We start from the raw sequence: 16,589 nt of genomic DNA, 5'->3' as shown, positions 1-16,589 counted from the left end.
GGTACTGAATATTTACCGTCATACTTTCTTTCTCCTTAACATCAACTATCCCTAATAATAAGCGTACTCCTATCTTTATATGACTTCTGCACATAGTGTTTTTAAAAATGAGATTCGTGAGAAATCACAATAAATATATCTCTTTTCGGTCAATAGTTATGATTTCTCAACATCCAACGTCTTTCTTCGTAGACACTGGTGCCACGGAGTTAGTCAGCACGGGACCGCATTCGCGCCCTTCGGGTTCCGACGTGTGGAATCCGCGGGTTCATTACAAGAACGCCACAGGTTGTTCTACGCATCGAAGTGACCGTTGATACTTGACTTTCTCTCACGGGGCGATGATATACACATATATATATACCTTAGAAAGATTCCCCGCAGGTCGAACGTAGTTGCAGATATGAATAGGCACTCAATTCCTTCCCTTAGAATGGAGACACAGAATTTCTCACACCTTGCGACCTCATCTGCCGGCCGAGGCCTCGAGATCATGGCCATTGCCATGGCCATGGCAGCCGGTGTCTATGTTCTTTACCGTCATCTTCTCCCAAAACCCATCCCCGGGGTCCCCTATAACCCTGAGGCGGTAACCTCCATCCTCGGTGACCTGCCGGGCTTGATCCGAGAGAACCAGACCGGCGGCAGCGGCCTCGAGTGGATGATCGCCCAGGCGAAGCGCCATCCGGGCCCCCTCTGTCAAATCTTCATACAGCCCCTTGGGAAGTCTTTCCTCGTTCTGGCCGACTTCTGTGAGGCCCAGGACATCTTCCTCCGCCGCGCCGGCGAGTGGGACCGCTCGGACTGGTCCATCGAGATACTCGGTGGTGCCGTGCCCAGTCACCACATCAACATGAAGACCGGGCCGGAGTGGAAGGCCCACCGTCGTCTACTGCAGGACCTGATGACCCCTTCGTTTCTGCACACCGTCGCAGCGCCGAACATCTATCGTAGCGTCTGCAACTTGGTCGAGCTGTGGGATTTCAAATCGAGAGAGTCGAACGGCCGGCCGTTCACTGCCCTCGACGACATCTACGACGCAGCCATGGATGCGGTGCTGGAGTTCAGTTTCGGGAGCGCGTTTCCCCATCGAGCCATCCATCCGCAACTGGAGGCTGCCAGGAACGCAGACCTGAAGGCGCTGAGGGGGTTATTAAAGGCGGTTGGCGAAGACGAACCCGTAGAGTTCCCTCGCGCGGCAGCCCATGAGACCATTCAGGCCACGTACCAGACGTCCAAGGCGATCGGGGAGGTCTACGACTTTCCGAGACCCCGTTTCGGGTGGTACTTGAAGAAGTTCCAGCCGTCGGAGACCGCTGCTGCTCGGGTGCGCCACGCGTACATCAAGGATCAGATCGACAAGGGCGTTGAGAGGCTTCTGGGAAGGTCAAAGAACGGCAGCGACGAAGATGAATGGATCAAGTCTGCTGTGGACCTGATGCTTAGCCGAGAGACCAAGTTTGCTGCAAAGGAGGGCCGTGATCCGATTTATTGGTCTTCAACCATGCGAGACGAGGTTTGTCTCTCGACAACTACCTCATGCTAGAGCACGAAAACTAACAGGCACTTCCAGGTTCTGGGCTTCGTGATAGCCGGCCATGACACGACGAGCACGACGATACTTTGGGGGCTCAAATTCCTCACCGCCTCGCCCGAAGTCCAGGACAAACTACGCGCCGCTCTCCGCGCCGTCCACGCCGGCGCCGTGGAGGAGTCGCGGGCGCCGTCCCCGTACGAAATCACCCACAACACGGTTGCCTACCTCGATGCCGTGGTTGAGGAGATCCTCCGTCTGGCGGGCACAATTCCCGTCATCGAGAGGCAGTGCAACCGCGACACGACTCTTTTGGGCCGCTTCGTGCCAAAGGGAACGACGGTTCTCTTCCTCGGGGTCGGCCCCACGATCACGGAGGTCGGACAGCCCGTGGATGACAAGCTACGCAGTGAAAGCTCGCAAAAGTCCGTCCGGGAGCGCGGTGTGCGCGGATGGAACCCCGAGGATATCGGCGAGTTTCGTCCGGAGCGGTGGCTGACGAGTATAGACGGAGAGGATGTCTTTGACGGGACGGCTGGCCCGACGCTGCCCTTTGGCAACGGGCTCAGAGGGTGCTTCGGCCGGCGGCTGGCGTATGTGGAGATGAAGATCATATTCACGATGCTGGTTTGGCACTTTGAGCTTCTCCAGACCCCTGAGAAGCTGTCTGGTAATGTAGCGGTAGACGAGTTGACACGTAAGCCGCGAAATTGTTATGTTCGGCTGAGGAAGTTGTGAGGCGCTTCAGTAGAATAGCGTCTTCTAGAATTCATATACTGTTACAGATTGATAAGCGCAAGTAGTGTAGCTCGCTTGTTCTTGACCCTTGAATCAGCCTCCTTCGCCTTGGGAAACTTCCTCTACATCTCGCTCGCCTCGCCTCAGGCCCGCTACATCTCGCCACCGGCCGCGGCTACAGCTGAGACATAATCGAGCGGTGTCAGCTCGAAGCAGTGCCGAAGGCTCTCCCGGTGCCCGCATAACCCGGAAGAACGCTGGTACCCCGAAACTCGGAGGCCGGCTGCCGCATGGTCCTCGGTTGCAGAGGGTCCTGTTCCCCTTGTGTCGTGCCAAAATCGAAAGAAGGTGGCTCAGCTTCTTGCAAAATCTCTCCCTCGGACCTCTCGACGATGACCTGTACTGGCACGTGGAGATCAAACTTGGCGTCCGAGAAGTGAACTCTCAACTTGATAGAATGAGTTCTGGAGATGAGGCAAGAGTGAAAGGTTGGGAGAAGCATACTGCTGTTGGCAGCGATTGTGAAAGGAACCTGTAGGGTTGCGTGGCGACGCAAGGGCTGGTTACTTTCTGATTCTATCTTCTGTTCTGAAGCCTCCTCGACAGGACGCAAGTGCTCTCTCAAACAAATCTCAGCCTCGTGGACACCGAGTTCTTGCGCGCACCAGGGTGTAACGTTCTCGAGGCTGGAGAAGAACAGAGGAATAGACTTTGCGTACTGCTGCTGGGTAGCGAAAGACCGTCGGCTGTCGGCCAGGTTAGGAAAAGCCTCCATGGGGACACTGCTGAACCAGGTTGTGACCTGAAGTTTTCCAGAGACGTGGCTCACATTTGGAGCAGGGATCTCAGGAGCAACAGCGTCGAAAGTAAGGTTGATGAAAACGGTATTCCGCGAGTTTGGGTCTCCATCCGTGCTGATACGAATTGCAGCAGGTTGGTGAGCAGAAATGGTGATCAAGCCCTGACTAGCCGATACTATATTTTTGCGAACCTTTTGAGACGTCGTAAGGGTATACGTCTCATCTTGTGTAGTAACGTGCAGCGGAGGATCTTCGACCGAGACGGGAAGGACTCTGATCAGGTGACTCGCCTCCATAACCTTCGCCGGGCAACAGCTCAGTCCGATTTGTCGCCTGACAATGTAAGCCTTGGTGGTATATTCGATGCGGGCCCTTGCTGTAGAGAGATCGTCTCTGCCCCATGAACCCATAGACGGAGGCATGCGCGTGTGCTGATCGTAGACGGCGCGGAACTGCGTCTTGTGGCTGCAAGCATTGGTGGTGAGGTGCATCGGGATAACGAAGTCGACTGGGATTTTATACGTGCGGCCTGCTTCGAATGTACGTGACGTGGGGTATGCCGATTCGGCGATGGGCATGTTGACCTTCAAGAAGACATGAGAAACATGACGGTCGAACATGGCGGTTCCTGTGCAAGTCTTGGAAATCCCCATCAAGAGAATCGAGACAAAGTCGAAAGATGTGCTCTCACGCAGGGTGATGACTACTTCTCCATGAACTGGTGCTCCGCAGCCATAGATCTTGAAGTTGTGGTGGCTGTTGAGCCTGACTTCGATGTTGTCGCCGTTATGTGCAGTTGAACTTGAGAGACTTGACAGCGAGCTCGAATGATAAGATGGTGACATTTTGAGGGGAAAGATTCAGGTTTGGATGATGATCGAACGGAGGGGAAAGTCGATAGCTACGTTCTAAGGTCATAGACGCTGATGTTTTTACCAGGAGCTGAGTCTGAGACCTCTATATATATTGGCATGAAGAAGACGCATATTCAACTATTATATGAGTAAACAGCATCACTCCATGTCCTGGTTATGAGCAAGGCACATCACATAGTGGACAGTACTGATAGTGAACGATAGGCGTCCACAATACATGGACGGTAGGGAGTGTCATGGTTCAAATCTGGATTATTTACAGTAGATTTGGAAGCCTCCCACCGGCTGTCAGTAGCTAGCCTAACCTTTTCCACAGAGTACACCGACTCAGGTGTTCTGTTGTTCAATTATTATCCTTAGCATTGTGTGATGTTGTCTTCACGCATGCAGAATATAAGTATCGTCCAATCGGAGAAGTCCTAAGCGAGTTCGGAGCTCTCCGGAGTGGGACATAGCATTAGTCAACGTACAGGGCGTGTTGAGTCAAGAGTAGCTTTTCGTCCGAGGCCAGGGAGCGGCTATCTTTGACACCCACACCCACATACGCGCCTGTTCAAGATAAACATCCTCAACTCATTCGATTATCATGGGTCTATTCAACCTGCCACCCGAGCTGCTGAAGCCCATTTTCCTTGAAATAATCAGCGTCCGCACATTCAAGCGTGCCATGCGACTAAAATGCGTCAGTCGTAAGTCGATGACGGCATTCAGTGTTCAAGTCAGTCTCGTCATGTATCACTAACACCACACCGACCAGGATCTTCTAGAGACTACGTCATGGAAGCGATCATGAGTTCGGACGTTTTTGTCGATACCTTCAAAAGCGTCTACGCCAGAGACCGGAGCATTGACTACAGCCAACCCGAAGAACGATTCAATATCTGCTACGAGTACATCACTCGTCGTGTTCTCAAGGAGGGTGATCCGTCTTCCCTGAGGGGCCAAGTTAAGGAACTTGCAGAGCGCCTATGCGAATTGAGTAGCCAGCACGGTCCTGCCGCAATGGACAAACACGTGAAAGGCATTCTCGGTACGATGGAGCACACTGATATTCGGAATCTTCTCAACGCTGGGACTACGGAAACACTCGGAAGTTTCCGCATGAGCAGATATCTCCTCCTCGGCGCTGTCAACATGAGCTACGTGGACGTCGTCCGGCAGCTGCTCATCGATAACGCGGAAGAATACCGAGCAGGACACCACATCGCCCACGGCTCGCTGGACCATTGCGCCATGTGTCTCGCCGCACTCACCGGGAACCTGGAGATGGTGAAACTCCTGGCTCACTCGCAGCCCGTCATCGTACACGGGGCTAACGGAGGCGGAATCTGGCCCACCGTCGCGCACGCGTTGGAGCACGTCAGCCTGGGAACCCAGCAGGGCCACTGCGAGATCTTCGAATACCTAGTTGACGCCCTCGAACACGTCGAATTCCCCGGGGAATTCGACGCAGAGAACGTCCGACGGATGTGGGAATTCACACTGGTCCAAATGGCGGTCGGTAGGACTCCTTTCCCCAGCAACTTCCTCCGTGGACGTGCTTTCCTTTCAGACCGGGACGATTGGTGGGCCAAAGTGCACGCTTCCGACACGGGGAACATCTGCAACGAGATCGGCGTCGGCGGGCGTACGGACATGTTGAGGCACTTTCTCGCCCAAGCCGACAAAATGCCCGCGGACGAGGCGCGCGAGTACAAGCGCAACCGGCTCAAGGCCATCGTCAAGCCCGGGAATGCGGAGAATGTCAAGCTTGCGCTGGAGCACGGTGCCGACCCGAACCAGTTATCGAAAGCCGCGGCACTGCGCTGGTATGAGATGGCTCGGTTATTAATTGACCACGGGGCCGACGTGAATCATTGGGAAGCGGGTTTGGTGCTGCCGCCGATTGTGGTGGCCGTCATGAAGGAGGACACGTCCATGTTTCGCCTGCTGAGGGAGAACGGCGCTGTTCTGGACACGCCCGAGACCGGACCACAGGCCATGGCCTTTGCCAAGATGTTGGGCTTGGAGTCGATGGTTGACGTGTTGGTGAGCGAGGGCTTGGACGAGAACGTTGTCTTGCAACACGTTCCTAGGTACAGGCTTGAAAAGTGGTGGCTCTCCGAAGACACTGTTCACGGGAGCCCCGGTGCTCAGTTTCTTGACCTAGCCCTACTACACTAGTAAATCGGCAGAGCCATGGCAGTCTGAATGGAATGAGAAATGTGTATTTGCTGGGTATAACGGGATTTCGAATGGAGTCAGGAGGATAAGGGTTGCTGCATTGTGTTACCTAGCGAATTGCAATTGCAATTACTGATTTCGAGCGGTCAGACTAGCAACTTCAAGATGAAAGTGTCGATTGAACTGAAAACATCGATTTGATGAATCTAATGATACTACTAACGTAGCGAACACTAAGCCGACTACTTGCACATGACCTGCTCCTTGCTCATGAGGTCTTCTCTGCTACCATTCTCCTCCCAAGGGCCTCAATAATCTACTTCCTATGGACGATAACGGTGATAATTACCCATCAGCAGAAACTTCTGGGTGTTTTTGAGAGCGTGTATGTATAATGTCACCAGACTCTCGCCGTGAACAAAAAGCAGGCGGTGGGTGATACGCATCCAGCTGACGTGAGAAGAGCGGGATGATCATTAACATTTGGGGATACATGCTCGTCACCATCCCATTGGAAGACAGTACGGAGCTCGATGTTTCGGCCCTCCCTTATTCTCCGTATTCTCCGCACTCTCCGTATTCTCCGTCCCAAATGCGGAGACGCTTTTCAACGTCAGCCGTTGATGTCTGAATAATCTGTCACGTGGCATCTGCTGCGGATTGAAGATCTTTCATCACAAACAGGCCCAAGTGTGCAACATACGGATACTGGATGTTGCGATCCACGAAGGAGTTGCCACAGATAGTATCTGGAAGTCGAAAGGATCGAACTGGAATGCTGTGCTCACACTCGTCTGAGTGTAAAGGCTATTGGCTGGTGGCTACCTAGCTTCTCTAGGCATATGGATCCTTCAAGAAACGCGAAGACAATTGTGTAACAAGGAACTCTACGACTTCGTAAGACAGACTTCCAAGAGTGTTCTGACCGCTCATTTTGAGTGAAAGTCGGGAATCCAACATCGAAGTATTTGGAAGTTGGGACCATTCGGCGTACGAATTCCTTTTCTCTCGTTAGCCGGGCGAACGCAAGTATCCAGGCATACACAAGGTCTCAGTTTTGAATTTGAAAAACCATCCCAATAACATGGAAAAGACGTCTATAAAACGCTGTTCTCCTTCTACAGAGAAAAGTCCCAATTCCCCAGATCAAGCAGTTTCAAGCATCAAAACACACCAACACAGCCATTCGCACCCCAACCCATCACCATGAAGTTCTCCCAAGCTCTCATCTTCCTCTCCGGGCTCGCCCTCACCGCCCAGGCCACCGCCCTCCCCAACGACCTGAACGACAGGAGCGCCCTCGAGGAGCCCTCCGTCGACGAGCCGGTCTACGACGAGCCTCTCACCGACATTTTCGGCCTCGACAAGCGTGCCTGCGGCAGTCCCATGTGCGGCGGTGCCGTTGCCAAGCGCGACGCCAACTGCCCGCTCAGCTGTATGACCAGACAATGCGTCCGGTACTCGTGCCGCACAGGAAAGGACGTATGTTCTCCAATCCCTCGCCAGATACGTTAATGTGTACAGGCCTGGGCAGAAAGCTAACGTGTGTGTGCCTTCCTTCCAGATGATCTGCGGCAAGAACAAGAAGAGTTGCGCGCGGGGTACGTTTTACTTCCCTTACGATCCCGAGTTGAATCTCGGCTTTGTATAATTTCAATGACGCTGATGAGAGTTTGTGTAGTCAACTAAAGCCTTAATGCCGAATAAATGTTTACGGCGTTGCTGGGTTTCGCGAAACCTCGGAAGACGTCCGTCGGGTCGTGGAAGTCGAGACGTAACAGTTGGGAGCGAAGTAGGCAGTATGAACAGAACATAGTGCTCGGGAGCCGGGACATTCTTTTGTTGATGTATCGTTTGTGGGGGTTTATATGGTGTCTTCATAGCATTCAACATGTAATGAGACACGTACATTCTTTGATAGAAAAGGGGACCAGATAGTGAGATAACTTCAGATTGACGAAAGTACTACGATAAGAGCTGAGCTTAACTTTTGTTGAACCAACTTCATCCTATAGTAGACACTCAACAAACAATCTGTAACACTTCAAAACCTCAGTCAGATTCGATACACTTAGTATGTAGAGGTACTGCTGGTTGGCTTTTCTGAGAGTCTAATAGCGATAGCAATATGAGTGAATACACAAGGACCTATGACACCACATGCAACCACGAAACCAGCCACAGTAACATCATCAGCCTCCGGCGTGCTGAACCAGCTAATACCCAACAGCCCACAAACACGCCCTTCAGTTCTTCAAAACGCTTCGAGTCTATAGGACTTGCTCACTTTCCGAAGTAGATGCCGAACATTCAACTCCCGGCATGCGGGGTTACCATCCAACAACGTGATGGATGACAAAGAAAACCTGTCGGATGCAGGGTTACAGCGCAGAACAAAATCAACTCTGCATCATGCAGGGGGGCTCGCTCGTCCGTACTCAAGGATCTGCCGTCAACAACCTTAAAAAAAGGTTCCGGGGTTCATGACTGTCGAGGCGAAACGTTCAAAGACCGGTTCATCATGCTCCCATATCAGCGTCGCAGCCGAGACGGGACCGCGGCAAGTCTGTTCTTGTCTTATTTCATCAGCTCAGCAATCGTATTCTCCGTTATATTTCAAAAGTTCAACTTGCGGTGAAATGGGATGATACTGCCTGTCAATACTAGTTCAACTACTCTTTGCATCCATTTATTTCATCAAGAGATAGAAAAGGCTAGAGTGCTAATATTATGATAACTATATCGAAGAACACCATATTAGTAAACCGCCATAAAGTTCTTTCAGAGCTGGGCGCGCACCGGGTCGTCTTTCACGGGACGATACTGAGCGCCAATTATCTGCCTTCAGCCGTGGTCATTAAGTATTCCCACTTTACACGCAATCGTGCCAGTATGGACTCTGCGTCCTCGCCTGGCATCTGATCCCACTATCCGCACGGACACACAATAGCGCCTTCATCTGAAAGGAACTTGTTGCTGAGAATCCGAAGAAGTAGAAAGTCATGACCTCGCCTTTTCGCTGTCTAAAATCGCCTCATAGCTGTCATCTCTAAGGGGTATCAAATCCATGCCGCCCTTCCATACGCCGTTCCGCCCACAAAATGCTTTTCCCAAACACAACCAAACACACGGCGTTTCTCCCCCTGCTACTGCCCATCAAAGATATGATCAGGCCTCTCAGAATCAGGCAAAGGCGACATCCCATTCCCATTCCCATTCCCACTAAGCTTCGCCCCCTCCCCCTCCCTCCCCACCGCCGCCTGTCCCTTCGCCGCCGCCGCCGCCGCCGTATTACTATCCTTCGTCACCATCCCCGTCGTGAAACTCCCCGGCCCGTCGCTCAGGTGGTGACAATCGCACGAGTTCATCTTGGTAAACGCCAGCAGCCGGTTCAGCACCGTGAACTCCACCTTGAGCTTGATGCTGTACACCAGCGGCTTGCTCGACGTCTGGAAGACGAAGTTGTTCGTGTACTCGAGCACCACGAGCCCGACGTCCAGCACGAAGACGAGTATGAACAGGCTCAGCAGGTACCACGAGATGAGCCGCGCCGAGCGCGTCTTGAACGCGAACAGCGGCCTGAGGTTGAAGAAGCCCTGCCTGGCAAAAATCCCCGTCAGGAAGGTCTCCTGCAGCGTGAACAGCACGATCGAGACCTTCTCGTACACGCCGTACCGCTCGATCCAGCCGGCCTGCGCGTCCGGCGGGGTCGCCCAGCAGAGCACCCAGAAGACGGCCATGGGGACGTGGATCGCGCACCCGTTGGCGACGATGAGGCCCAGCACGAGGCGGACGAGGCCGCGGTTGTAGACGACGAGGTGCAGCCTGCTCCACAGCACGACGGACTGGCCGGTGACCATCATGACCCAGGCGACGAGGGCGAAGGCGCCGGGGACGACGGTGCCGGAGCGGCGGAGGTAGCGTGTTAGTGAGACGATGGCGTGGATGAAGATGCCCGTGTTGGCGACGACCATGGACCAGAAGTAGCGGCCGCGGCGCTGGCGGAAGGTGGAGAGGATGAGGACGTAGATCTCGAGGGCGTTGTAGATGCCGGCCGTCGCGAGGGCGGCGATGGCCATGGCCTCCTCGCGCGAGAGGTCCTGGGAGCCTTTTATGTTGTCGGCCATTCTGTGTGTGTTGGTTTTTATGGGACTTTGGCGGGTTCGGTCTGTGAGCGGTGCACTTCTCGGATCGATCCGGTGTAGGATGCGCGTTTTCTTCGTTTCGCGGAGGGTGGCTCCGTCTTACAGACGTACGCCGTTCCTTCGAGGTTGTCCCCCGCCCAGCGATCGCGTTTCTCGGTGTTGCGGTTGCGTATTCGTCAAGACCCGTCGTTCTGGAGGTATAGCCACGGCAGCAGCCAAGAATCTTGGGCCCCGTCTGCGTGGATAAACATCGAGCGGGGAATGCTGTGATGTCGAGTGATGGTAAAGCATGCGTATGTGGAATGGCGGACGGAGACTGTGCAAGAGTATGCCAAGCGGGCCATATTCATCCTATAAACTGCCCAGCTCCCGCCTGGAGGGTTGTAGGGCGGATATCCCGTCATTAGTCGGGTTTGAGTTTGGAGACTCAGGTTGTTGAAACGCAAACTGGTGTAGTTAACCCGGGAGGTGCTACGTGATTGATCTACTCAGAACCCGGAAAACACGCGTGTACTGGAGCGGTATGCGGACTGTCTAGGGCCTATGACTCGTCGAGGACTGTGAGTTTGAGAGCTTGGCGTCGATGTTGCCCAACACGGGGTGTCGTTTCCGTCGAGCCAAGCTTCGGGGCCAATGAGAATCAAGGAAGCAAGGCCCAAAAGCTAGGATGATCTTGGTTTGGCGGAGTTAGTTGGTAGTCGACCGTGGAGAGTCCGAATTTGGGTTGGTAACCTTACAGTCAAGCCTTGCAGTTATTCGCTGTTACGGTGTTGACTGCTGGGAACGTGGGATAATTAAGAGGGGTTTAGAAGATAAGTTCTCGGGTGCTTCCGACACAGACAGAAGGTCTACCCGACAGCGGAAAGCTTCTAAGCGATGGTGAAAAAAAGGGATGATCATGTTGGTAACTTGCTCCGTTGATGGTTGGAGTTTACATCGTGGAGAATCCGGAGCGGAGAAGTTCGGTCGTCTGTGGATCACTCCGAATGGCTCCATATCGGCGCGCCAACCGGCCCCGTAAAATCAGATATGATATAAACTCCTCGTTCCGGAAGTGCTCTGGCTCGAGACTCCTCTCGGCGAACATGATCCGATACGTGAGCCCATTCATAGCTCAAGTCGGACGGACAGGCAGCGCAGCCGGCCACGACTAACATTACAATGAGCTCGACCCGGATGCCGAACGAGGCGCCACATGCGCACGACGTGGGTTTTCGTACATGCGTCCCGCGAACGACTGATGAGACCTTATGGATCATTTTCCATGAAAAATGGATAACCGGCGGGTTGAAATGACGAGATCTCGTCTGGATGCCGGCGAACGACGAGTACGACGAAGGTGATATCACGATATCGCGCTTCATCTGAGTGCGAGCTGACCAGACACAAGCACATGTCCTGTCGGACAGACCCAGCATACACTGGCTTCACAGATTGCAGTCTGTCAATGGCTGACGACTCGACCTGACCGAGTCCGAAAAGAAATGACGAGGTTTAAGGTTGAGCTGTATGTCATTCGACTTTGATACGTGACTGCGCTTTCACCGAAAAGCAAACGCCGATCAGGGCACGTCCATGATTGCCCGACAAACAAGCTTCCAAATATCCGGGGAACCGGAATGTGAATGATCTCCCACTTGCCGGGCACGTTGGCTCCGACTTACTCGATGAAATCCATAGACTGAATCGAGGCTTATGACTCTCGTGTACGACGAGTAGGGAATGATCCTCGAAACATGAATGCATGCGAGCATGGAGCCAAACTTGGGAAGAAGATCGAAACGAAACCGAGCGCGCCTATGAGGATATAACCAGAGCGCTCTCCCGCCTTGAAAAATGGTTAGACCGCAACCTGCCTGGAACACCCAAGACGAAAGGTTTTGTTCCAGCTGGATGAACATCGCGCCGTGCGGGTTGATTCGATCCCTGGAAGCGTGATACTTGAGAGCATTCGACCACTGCGACATTCGCCTGTCACCGCACAACATGGCTGAGGCTAGAGATGCAAAGCGGGATATCCGGTGGCACCGGGCTCGATCACTGTGCCGCATCTGTCGATGTCAAGTTATGCATGCTGCGCGTACTACCGGGCGTATGCAGTCAGCATCTCATCCGCTCTGCATGGGCGGTACGAGGCGAGCGGCCGGAACCGCGTTAGGGACGCCCTGCAAGCCGCCATCGCATTTGTGCCGTGGTTCTCGTTTGACAAGGTCTTAGCGGTCACCGATCGTCCCGCGCCTTATCGACATGAAGAGTTCGACCTCGTATGACGCAAGTAGATTTGCTGCTATCTTTGGGTTCATGTGTGGCACGGCGGAGTTCGTTGTGGACAAGGCGGAAAGCCGGCCAGCGGGAGAAGAGAACCCCGCGACAAGCGAACAAGTCATCCCGAAAGGCTGCCTGGATGCGAGGTTCAGCAAAAACAGGTTCGCATGGGCGGTGGTGATGAGATGGGCGGTGCATGGTGAAACAGGAACGGTAGTATATTGTGGAGGAAGATGAGAACGGCGGGTCGAAGAGAAGAAGAGACGGCGGCAAGCCACCACAACCCTGCGTGTCGTGCGCGAACGCGTAGCTAAGAAAAGGGCAGGCCGTTCGTGGGCGTTGCCACCAACTCATGTGGATGAATTGGCTTGTGCTTGAGCGGGAGGGTATTCCGCTCGACCTAGCTAGGAATATGCAGGTTTTTCGGTCGACGACATCAGGGTCTCCCGGTGGTTCGAAAGTCAAATCTTTCTTGCCGACCGCGTAAGAATGTGTCGCAATTTATGCGATATGGAGGTTTGGTGCGTAAGAAAGAGAAGTTCATCGTGGCAACTGGGTCGCGGGACTGAGAGTGCTACACTTCCGCGAAGCAAGAGGTTTTGGGGGCCATAGCAAGACGTGCATATATCCCACAGAATAGGGATGAACGCTGCTATTTGCAGTTGGCCCACGTGGGTTTGGTATGGTTATCAAACCAAGTTCTTCGCAAGGATGGGGGGAACGAAGTCTATCGCGTACTGAAGATCATTTGCGCTGAAGTCCTGCGGGTTGATGATGCAAAGACTGTAGAATGGTCTTAGATTTGGGCACTGCTTGAGCGGCGATTCTAGAATCCGATTCGAACGCGATTGACGATTGGTGACAGAAACGATGGATGCTGGGAGCCTTGGATCCGGATTCCGCGGCGCAGTAGTGGCGGGAATGGAAGAAAACCCGAGAAGAAAGATGAACCGATCATTTCTAATTCAGACTCGGAAGACAGTTTGTCGGCATCCCGAGAGTCTCAGAGAAGCCGCTGGGCGTCGGGCCTCAGACCTGGTGGAGGACCAAACATCGCAGATGGATGGGATGATAGGATTGGCAAGCGAGCGAGACCCCTTTTTTCTGCGTCTGCCCTCGCGCACGGTGGAACGCTGGCAGTTTTGAGTTTGGAATAGTTCAAGTCGTGCTGCAAGAATTCGGAGGATTTCTTCGTGGAAGGATGCAATGCACGTTTGTCAGCTCCTGGAAGGCTTCGAAGCCGATGTAGCGGCGTTAGTGTTCCTCCTCCACAGGCGACTGGCGAGAATCTGGTGATAGGATGGCGACGCGGATGTTACGCTGGCAAACTGTAACCGCGTAGTAGCGGCGCATAAGGTTTTGGGTGATATTGGCGGGAAGGTCGATCAATGCCTCGAGACGGCAGATGATGGTCTGATCCGGCTTCGTCTTAATCATCCACCTAAGATAATGGGGACTCTGAAGACGAATCATGGGCCCTGTCCGGGGCAGTCTTTGGATGCGCAGTGGTTCGTCAAGCTGGCGTCTTGGTTCCAATTACCAGTACGAACAGACTCGGGTGGTGCTACTGGCTGGTAACAGCAATCGGGTAGGATATTGGAACTTGGTCTGAGGCATTGGTTGGTGGTATCAAGCAAAAAGGTTCAGAGCCGAGCTTGGATTGGAAGCTTGTGAACAAGGCGGCTGACCACAGTCGTCATTCGCCTCCATTGTCTCTCGGGTCGAGTCTCAGCTCGAGCTCGTACAGCGTCTGTCTTCAGCTCTCCAGCTGTGCTCCCGCCAGATCGGTTTTCCCGCGGAAGTCAAGTGGCTCCATTCTGGGTTCGCTATGTATGGCTGGTACATAGCTGTCACGTCTCAGGAACCGGTAGATGTGTGAGACGGGACTTCGGCCGGAAGTGTATTTCTAGCCGGCTTTTCGGGCCCAGCTGGCGTAGTAGTCTGCTGACGGATAGTAGGCATCGAGAATGCAATATTTCCTGGATAGCAGCCAATGGATGGATCGAAAGGCCTATTGTGGATTTTCCCGTGATATTTGGCGTGTTTGAATTGCCCGGGCATCGGCCATGGTTCTGAGGAAAAAGAAATGTTATTAATTATCGTCTGCGCAGAAAACTGACGAGTTTTCAAGTGCAAATGCAGGCGAACGGAGTACTTCTGCGGTCCTCAGGTTGCTGGAATGTGATTAATGACCGACCGGCCGCGCGGATCTGCAGGATGGGAATCGTAGAAGCGCGATAGGCGTTTCTCGAGTCTGATGATAAAATCTTGCTGCGTTATCTCCCTCCCTTCGCAACGTGTCTCTGCCCTGTGAGAAGGGACAGGACCCGAGAGACGGGACCCCGAAGGCTGGCGATGTCCGAAAAAAAGGGTCCAGGCGACGACGGTGTCCCGAAGTACCGGTACAAGGATGGAGAGTGTTGTTTTGTCGTTTCACTCAAGTTGCTGCTTGTTTTTTTTTTTTTGGCCTGGGCAGTTGTCGCTTCAACGGCTCGTGTCAAGTCGAAGTCACCTCAAGGGTGGACGCATTTTTTCGGTGGGTTCGTGGAAAAAAAAAAGGGAAAGTTGGGGGCAAGCTGGTCCCTGCGTCCGGTGTGGAGGCCGGTGAGGGTACGTACCTCATAGCATGTGTCCGGCAGAGGAAGGCACGATGCAGCTGGTAACTGCCCATTCCATTTGTATGAATACCTGTACCTGCATCGTGCTTGCCTCGGATTTCTCTCACTTGTTCCTGTGCCTTGCAGACTGGGCAAGAAGGTGCTTCCCCGAATTCATCTTAGGGCAGGCAGTTGGCGGTCGGCGGTTTGCAGTTCTTTCTCTTTTCTGCTGAACATCTGACTGGTGCAACGGGGTTCATCAGCCGCTATGCCCGATTCGGGCTAGAGCGCACCCGGATGCCCCGCCTGGCGTGCACCCCGGCTTTTTCACGTCTGGTGGTCCAAGTGGTCTCTCTCTTCTTTTTTCTGCTTTTCCTCTCTCCTCAATAAGTGATAGAATGGTGTTTTCCCTTATCCGTAGAAGTCCTGAAATCCGGCACCAAAACAGCCTCTTCCTGTTCGAGACCGCCTACTCGTCGCTGAATGGTCCTGAATGGGCTTAAAAGGTAGCCCCCAATCTCACCCCCTGATGAAGAACAAAACGGTCCTAACCGACGGAAACGTGTGTGTCTGCGTCGTTTGGAGGACTCAGTGACGAGGTGGCCTCTATGTTAGCGTCTGTCTCTCTTCCTTTGGATTGCAAAGATATGGAATCATACCCGTCCCGTTGACATGTCTCATGCCTACTAATTATTTGAGACTCTCGAATTGAGAGTCAAAAGGCGAACGGCCCTGAATAACACGGCCCCCTCAAATGCATGGCCATCCCTGGCCTGGACCCTTAACCCTGTACCATGGTACCTATCGCCAAGTACCTTAGTATTCGCCGGACTCTCGGCCATTTCCTCTCGCCTGGTGCCAGTGATCAGTGATTTGGTGTGTTTTTAGGGGAGAATGAACTACGAATTATCGACATCTTTTGGTGGTGATTCAGACGATTCAACGGGTTCCATCTGGTAACTCTGAATAGACTCGATGCAGCAGTGACGATGCCCGCAGGCTGCACCTCATCACCTTATTGCTGGCTTCCCGTGCTTATCCGTACAGTAATATGGCACCTTAATAATAATGGCACTGACTTCCATTGTCGACTTGATGCATCGACGACCAAACAAACAAACAGGTGAGGCGAGGCAAGTCCGACCACTTTGCTCTTTCCTGTTTGTCATCCACGGTTCGTTGGTCGTTTTTTCCGCCATTGACCAATTTTTCGCCTCCTGCCTCTTTTCTCTCGAGGTGCTGTCCACGTCTTCTTCCATCTGTCTTCCGGCCTTCTTTTCTCTCCTCTTTCTCCTGCCCAAAACATCCCCGGCCTCAACTTCCTCTCGGCAGCATCGTGGCATTTGCGACAGCGACGATCGCCCGGGATATTTCCCTCGCAAAACGACCAGAACAGCAAGAGACCCTCCAGCTCATCCCCGAGTCGGCTCAGCAAACGACTCGCTTGCTCGACTGCGAGAACGGGCGCATCC

The 16,589-nt window shown here is 53.4% G+C and overlaps 5 protein-coding genes across 5 annotated transcripts; 3 read left to right on the top strand and 2 right to left on the bottom strand.

The window, feature by feature from the left end:
• Nucleotides 1-433: 433 nt before the first annotated feature.
• On the top strand, nucleotides 434-2,464 carry CkaCkLH20_03637 (cytochrome P450; the record flags this gene model as incomplete). The annotated part of the gene is made up of 3 exons (XM_038886356.1): nucleotides 434-1,516; nucleotides 1,574-2,231; nucleotides 2,370-2,464. 3 exons carry the CDS (start codon nucleotides 434-436, stop codon nucleotides 2,462-2,464), a joined length of 1,836 nt encoding a protein of 611 aa, XP_038748198.1.
• A 10-nt stretch (nucleotides 2,465-2,474) lies between these two features.
• Nucleotides 2,475-3,917, bottom strand: CkaCkLH20_03636 (arrestin domain-containing protein; the record flags this gene model as incomplete). The annotated part of the gene is made up of 1 exon (XM_038886355.1): nucleotides 2,475-3,917. The coding sequence occupies one exon, from the start codon at nucleotides 3,915-3,917 to the stop codon at nucleotides 2,475-2,477; it is 1,443 nt and encodes a 480-aa protein (XP_038748197.1).
• A 616-nt stretch (nucleotides 3,918-4,533) lies between these two features.
• On the top strand, nucleotides 4,534-6,110 carry CkaCkLH20_03635 (uncharacterized protein; the record flags this gene model as incomplete). Its single annotated transcript, XM_038886354.1, has 2 exons — nucleotides 4,534-4,636; nucleotides 4,705-6,110. 2 exons carry the CDS (start codon nucleotides 4,534-4,536, stop codon nucleotides 6,108-6,110), a joined length of 1,509 nt encoding a protein of 502 aa, XP_038748196.1.
• Nucleotides 6,111-7,316: 1,206 nt separating this feature from the next.
• On the top strand, nucleotides 7,317-7,761 carry CkaCkLH20_03634 (uncharacterized protein; the record flags this gene model as incomplete). The annotated part of the gene is made up of 2 exons (XM_038886353.1): nucleotides 7,317-7,592; nucleotides 7,675-7,761. 2 exons carry the CDS (start codon nucleotides 7,317-7,319, stop codon nucleotides 7,759-7,761), a joined length of 363 nt encoding a protein of 120 aa, XP_038748195.1.
• A 1,495-nt stretch (nucleotides 7,762-9,256) lies between these two features.
• On the bottom strand, nucleotides 9,257-10,237 carry CkaCkLH20_03633 (uncharacterized protein; the record flags this gene model as incomplete). The annotated part of the gene is made up of 1 exon (XM_038886352.1): nucleotides 9,257-10,237. One exon carries the CDS (start codon nucleotides 10,235-10,237, stop codon nucleotides 9,257-9,259), a length of 981 nt encoding a protein of 326 aa, XP_038748194.1.
• Nucleotides 10,238-16,589: the final 6,352 nt, after the last annotated feature.

This window comes from Colletotrichum karsti (genome assembly GCF_011947395.1).
Source record: "Colletotrichum karsti strain CkLH20 chromosome Unknown Scaffold9, whole genome shotgun sequence".
Taxonomy (NCBI): Eukaryota; Fungi; Ascomycota; class Sordariomycetes; order Glomerellales; family Glomerellaceae; genus Colletotrichum; species Colletotrichum karsti.
The sequence above is the reverse complement of the archived record's forward strand: the minus strand, read 5'-3'. Positions and strand labels throughout refer to the sequence as shown.